The sequence below is a fragment of the Myotis lucifugus genome, unplaced genomic scaffold (assembly GCF_000147115.1).
Source record: "Myotis lucifugus unplaced genomic scaffold, Myoluc2.0 scaffold_159, whole genome shotgun sequence".
Taxonomy (NCBI): domain Eukaryota; kingdom Metazoa; phylum Chordata; class Mammalia; order Chiroptera; family Vespertilionidae; genus Myotis; species Myotis lucifugus.
The window spans coordinates 2,855,424-2,862,100 of record NW_005871207.1 but is presented as its reverse complement, the minus strand read 5'-3'; the positions used below and the strand labels follow the sequence as shown (position 1 = coordinate 2,862,100).

The 6,677-nt window shown below is 33.2% G+C and overlaps 1 protein-coding gene across 2 annotated transcripts in view; it reads left to right on the top strand.

Annotated features, from left to right (window-relative positions):
• Positions 1 to 5,711, top strand: part of UBA6 (ubiquitin like modifier activating enzyme 6) — a 65,234-nt gene extending 59,523 nt beyond the window's left edge. Inside the window, exon 33 of one of the 2 annotated variants that reach the window (XM_006095641.3) lies at positions 3,908 to 5,711. In XM_006095641.3, coding sequence (XP_006095703.1) covers positions 3,908 to 4,043 — 136 coding nt within the window. In that variant the 3' untranslated portion in view covers positions 4,044 to 5,711. The remainder of the gene's footprint in view (positions 1 to 3,907) is intronic. The other variant, XM_023759629.1, reaches the window with a different exon arrangement.
• The last annotated feature ends 966 nt before the right edge of the window (positions 5,712 to 6,677 follow it).

Below are 6,677 nucleotides of genomic sequence, written 5' to 3'. Positions count from 1 at the left end.
AAAAAGAAGCCCTGTTAAAATCTGAAGAAAAAAAAAAGAACCCTAGACCCATGCCTGGCACAAAATAGACATTAATAAATATTTGCCATATGAATAAATGAATCTCCACATGATGGTGCTATAACAGATATGTCAACTTTAACTATGATTATCAGTTAATGAGGTTATTCACTGTTTTTTATTATTATAATCCAGTCTTAATTATCTATACTTCACAAACAGAATTCCTATTATATTAGCTAAGGCAGTGGTCGGCAAACTGCGGCTCCCGAGCCACATGCGGCTCTTTGGCCCCTTGAGTGTGGCTCTTCCTAAGCCTTAGGAATACCCTGATTAAGTTAATTACAATGTACCTACCTATATAGTTTAAGTTTAAAAAATTTGGCTCTCAAAAGAAATTTCAGTCGTTGTACTGTTGATATTTGGCTCTGTTGACTAATGAGTTTGCCGACCACTGAGCTAAGGCATTAATTTGGCTCATATTGGTTGTGTTTTTTTAATTCAGATCCTTAAGTATCTTTTGGATAAAGAGTAGTATTTAGAAATATGTCATATACTAACTAGATGAGATTGGAATGTGTGGTCCTGAAGTGTATTAACTAGTGAAATTTAAAATTTGCTGTGAATATTCATAAAAATACTTTATAGAATTGGCTAATATGTGTAAGCTCCAGCATGATGTTTTGTGAATGATATTTCTCATTTGATTACATTGTTTACTTAGCAGATAACTTACTGAGTATCTGTGAAGTGGCTTGATAAGCTTGACTTCAGAAATACCTGGGTTCACATCCTTCCTCAGCTATTTCATTGTTTTGTCACATGGAGTAGTAGCTTATTGAACTTTTTTGAACTTAGTTTCCTATCCACAAACAGGAATGTTTGTGCTATTGAATACTAAAGTAATAGTAAGGGCTAGTATTGTAATAGCAAGTAAAAAACATTCCATAAATAATTACTCCTGTTAATGTTCTGTCATCATACATCTTTACCAAATAGACCAGTGGTCGGCAAACTCATTAGTCAACAGAGCCAAATATCAACAGTACAACAATTGAAATTTCTTTTGAGAGCCAAATTTTTTAAACTTAAACTATATAGGTAGGTACATTGTTATTAACTTAATTAGGGTACTCCTAAGGCTTAGAAAGAGCCATACTCAAGGGGCCAAAGAGCCTCATGTGGCTCGCAAGCCGCAGTTTGCTGACCACTGAAATAGACCTTGCTCTCAAGGAGTTCACAGTTTAAGGAAAAATCACATGTTAACCATTAAAATGTAATTGAGCCCTGACCGGTTTGGCTCAGTTGATAGAGTGTCGGCCTGCAGACTCAAGGGTCCCAGGTTGGATTCCGGTCAAGGGCATGTACCTTGGTTGCGGGCACATCCCCAGTAGGGTGTGTGCAGGAGGCAGCTGATCGATGTTTCTCTCTCATCGATGTTTCTAACTCTCTATCCCTCTCCCTTCCTCTCTATAGAAAAGTCAATAAAATATATTTTTTTTAAAAATGTAATTGAATAGTTATTATAATAAAGGTTTTTACAGAATACTATGGGTAGTACTAAATCAAACCTGCTTAGGGTAAATTTTATTTGCACTACTTTTGAAAATGGATTATATCAGGCAAAAGCAATAGTTTGTGCAAAGGCATGCAGCTAATAATAAAAAGCATACATGATCTATTTGGAAAATCAAGTATTTTTGAATGACTTAACGGTGAGATGGATAAGAGTAAGTGGTGGAAAGAATGAAAGTTATATATGGGACAAACTTATCTTTGTAAAATGGAAGGAGCTACTATTGAGGATTAAAAATGTTGTAGTTCAGAGCCTGGCATGAGCTAGGTATGATAGATAACATTATTAGGCAAGAGAATAAAATAAGATTTACTTTTTAAGAGAATGTTGGCAGCAGAGTAGATTGGAGGTAGAAGAGAAACTGAAGACAGCTGTCTAGAAGCTAATGCAGTAATAGGGTATATAGATGATGGTTTGATTTAAGACAGCAGTGACAATAGAAAAAACTAAGTGGGGGGTTAGAGTTTTTTTTAATCAATTACAGTTTACATTCAGTATTATTTATTCTTGTATTAGTTTCAGGTGTATGCACAGTGGTTAGACCAGTGGTCGGCAAACCGCGCCTCTTTGGCCCCTAGAGTGTGGCTCTTCCACAAAATACCACGTGCAGTATTTTAAATATGAGGGAAGCTTTTCTCAACAGGTTTCAGGAATTCAGAAACAGCAAAGTGACATTAGCCTTTGTTAAAAATCTCTCAATGCTACTGTAACAGAATTAAATTTTTCTCCCCTTTAATATTGACATTGGCAACTTTGAAATGCAATTGCTGGATTTAAAAAACAAAGATCTGTGGAGCTTGAAATTTGAACGTCTTTGTGCTGATATAGAAATATTGGAGAAAAACAAATGTGAACTTAGTTCACAGCACAAGTGGTCTGCTTTGAAAGACCTGGAGAAGGAAGATATGTTGATTTTTAACACCTGGAATAGTATTCCTGACTCATATAATCAACTGAAAAAACTAGTGTTTGCTGTTCTTTCCTTATTCGGGTCTACATATTTATGCGAACAATCATTTTCAAGCATGAACCTTATCAAGATTAAATTGAGAAGTCGTCGTATTGATGAGAACCTGGAATCGTGCCTAAAATTAAAAACAACATACAAAGCTGACTTACCCAAACTTTCCAAGGAGATGCAAGGCCATTGTTCACATTAGTGTTTGTCAGTCATTGTCATGATTTAATTTTATGGATATTGTAAGGTAAATTGTAAGGAATTTAATTTTATCAGTAAATAATATCGTTATTAAGTATGATATCAAGTTTTATTCAACGTACCTATAGTTTAACTAAGACTTAGAACTATAAGTAAAGTTTATTAAGTTAATTTTAGGGAACGTTGTGGAGTGAAAGAAGTTGTAGTGTCGAGGATTGAGAAAGGTATCTTGAGATGGTTTGGACATACAGAGAGGATGAACAAAAGGAGATAGATGAAACAAGTATACAAGACGAGTGTGGATGGGAGAGTTGGAAGGGGTCGACCTCAGCGAACGTATCTCAATCAGATTGAGGACGTTAGCAAAGGCCAGCTTAGGAGTACCCTAATTAAGTTAATAACAATGTACCTACCTATATAGTTTAAGTTTAAAAAATTTGGCTCTCAAAAGAAATTTCAATCGTTGTACTGTTGATATTTGGCTCTGTTGACTAATGAGTTTGCCGACCATTGGGTTAGACAATCATATTTTACAACATGGTCCCCCATCCCCCATGTTTTAAGTACCCCTCTGATCCCATTGGTAGTTGTTACAATATTATTGACTATATCCTTTATGCTGTAATTTACATTCCTGTGACTATTTTGTAACTACCAATTTGTTTAAGTGTTTTTTTGGTACGTAGGATAAACATAGGATATAAGGGAAAGGTGAAACTTAATGTGTTTTACTGTGATGTTTCTAGCTTGCATTCAAAGATTTAAATATTGCTTGCTTTTTACTCTTTACAGAGACAGGAATGAGAAGAATAAACCATATAGGAGTTATAGGAGAATTTGTTTTCTTAAATCATTGCTTTCAAAAAGCATTTTGGGTTTTTTATGTTTTTTGTGTGTTGGAGAATTTGTTTCACTTTTTGTTTTTGAATAAATGGTTTATATTCTTTACCACTACTAGCAGTGGTCCATAGTGATTCACTGTTAGGTAAATGAGTGTCTTAAGTTTAGAGCTTTTAGTTAAAAAAAAATAGAATAGATGAAAACAGATGTATTATTGGGGTTAAAATGAAATTAAAGTCTAGATACAAGTTTGATTCTCTGGGCAATGTTAGTCAGCAAATCATTCATTTTAGGAATTTACCAAATTATTTGTCTTTGGTTATTTTTCTTAGAATGCATAAACTTGTGAAACCTACTACTGAAAAGAAATATGTGGATCTTACTGTGTCATTTGCCCCAGATACTGATGGAGATGAAGACTTGCCTGGACCTCCAGTAAGATACTACTTTAGTCATGACACTGATTAACAGAAGTTGTCTTAAACTTGCTGCAGCACTTCTTTGATTTTAGAAAGAGTGACTTAATTCAGAGCTGCAAAATGAGCTCATATTACTAATGGATTTCTCTTTGAGGAAACCTTAATTTAAGGGACATAACATCAGGAAACTACACTGAAGAATTGCAAAACATTTTGGAGCATAGTATACACTTGTTATGTGGACATGATCACAAGCAACTTTGAATTGGAATGCCATTTTATAATGCTTACAACAAATTTGTGTATTAACCTCTCTGGATGAATAGAAGGAAAAAATATGTATCCATGACAAGAAGAGATAAAAGATTTAAAAAAAATTAAAGTAACAAATGCAACTATCCACAAAGTTTAATCCTATTTTATGAATTTCTTATTTGTTTAGTTTTTTGAGGCCTGTTTTTCTATACAAATAGTGTCAGGCACCCTGTACCTCTCATGATTAGACTTTGAATTTAACACCAGTGGGAAGTAGAGAGATGGTGAATGAAGAGTAGACATTTTAAGTTTTATAGTTGCAGTTTACTGTCCTATTACCTCTGCTAGTTTAACCAGAGTTTGTTATATCACCGTCTCCCAAAAATCAGGATCTTTGTTGATAGCATCAGTGTTGTAAGCCATGAGCAGTAGGTCAGATGACTAAATGTTAACTGTATTACATGGACTCTGACAACCCTCTTAGAGAATCCGTGAATGTGAATAGATGTAGCTAATCATTTGATTCTTCACTATGCCTTCTCATGTGGCCGTTTTATTTATTTGGAACTCTAGACCTAATTGTCATAGTATGTAAGATTAAAAGGTTTTGTGAAGGGAGTGTTTTTTAAAAGTAGTTGAAAACTAGAAATTAAAAAATTATCACTAGTTGAGTCTTGGATTTTTTTTTCCAGCAGCTTAATAAACAGGAAAAAAATAATTTAATATTTTATGTTAAAAAGAAACGTATTATTTTATTCTGCATTCCCAGAAAGGGAGTTGATGAAAATAAAAATTTATTTTTTTAGGTCTTTGATGACAGAAACTTTCTGTTTTCTGATATGAGCTGTTGCATATGTTCATATAAGTGCTATCATTACAATGACATAAAGTATACTCAACACTGTAAATTCAATGAAAACAGCAAGTGTTTCTTTTTCTAAAACTACCGTGTATTTTAAAGCAAGTTTAAACCACAGAAGTCATTTTCCTCCAGCTGCTTTTCTTCTGCTCCCCTGTTCAGACCATTAGTAGGTACTTTGATAAAACTAAATTCACATCAGTATTACTCCAATTAGGTATATTTTTATATCCTCAACTTTTATTTTATTTACAGATACTTTAAATGACTATCAACCAGCTTTGTTATTTTATTCTTTTGTAAAAGTATTATCCAGTTGAGAAAATAAATTTCTTTAGGAGTAGAAGGTGAAATTGTATGGTTAACAGATAGATAATCTGTGCATTGGGAAGTGGAGAGAAGTGGACAGGATGAATTTAAAGGAAATGGCTACCTTTGAAATAAGCAATTAATTTTTGGTTCCTCATATCCTACTCTATCCAATTGTGCATATTAGAAATATAATGCTTAAAATTAATGTTACTTAAAATTGAACCCAGAAACATCAGAGTTCTATGGCTTAGAACTTTAGAGGGTAGGAATAATAAAAGGACTTTTCTGTAAGAAGCCTTTTTCCCACTTTTATATTGTTTTGTGCTCCATGATAGTAACTGATATTTTCCAGGTAGCCATTCAGTAAGTCAACTATGATCTAATAGCTTGCTTATCATTTGATGTAAATCTCCAAATCTCTTCCAAAGTAAGTTTAGAATGTGTTCTCAATTCTTATTTATAGAGACCAGTGTGTTAGCAGATACAAACAAAATCAACAGGGATTAAACCTGAAACCCTTTTGTTGTTGTTGTTGTTGTTTTCTGTAGGTAATGGTTATTGCCATTAATTTCTTCTGTTTAGTTCTAAGCTGGAAAGCCAAGATGAAGTTAATGACAATTTTTTTCATTCTGTAGTTTATTTCTGTACTATGATATTAGTACTGGTGATTGCAATACCAGGTGCAAAAAATTAATTATTTAATTTTGTATGGTGCCACTGAGTAATTTTTTACTTGCTAAAAATAAATTAAGAAATTTGACAATATCTTTGTAAATCCAGAGATTTCAATTTTACTATTTATTTTGTGCATAATGTTGCTTTGGTGTTTCCTAATTTTCAAGTTTTGCAGTCATGGAGATACAAAGTCACTGGATGTGGAGGGACATTACTTCAAAGTTTTTTTGGCTCCTGGAAAGTCTATTAAAACAATTGGGGGTAAATGGTGGTGACCATGTAAAACCCAGAAGACCTGCTAAATCCCAAACTGTTAGCTGCAGATTTCTAATGCCTGTTTTGGAGTTCAAAGTAGTTATGTTAACTCATCTATAAGTTCCTCTAAATTGTCCCAAAGATAGAACTTGGAATTAGATGCGTATCATTGAGTTTACTATTTTATAATTAGTAAAATGAAGACAGAAAGAAAATTGTTCTCTTGAGATTTTGAGAAAAAACCTCTTGACCTAATAATTCATAATGAATATTATCAAAAATTTATTGTAATCATCTATATAATAAAAGCTTAAGTGACCTTTACAA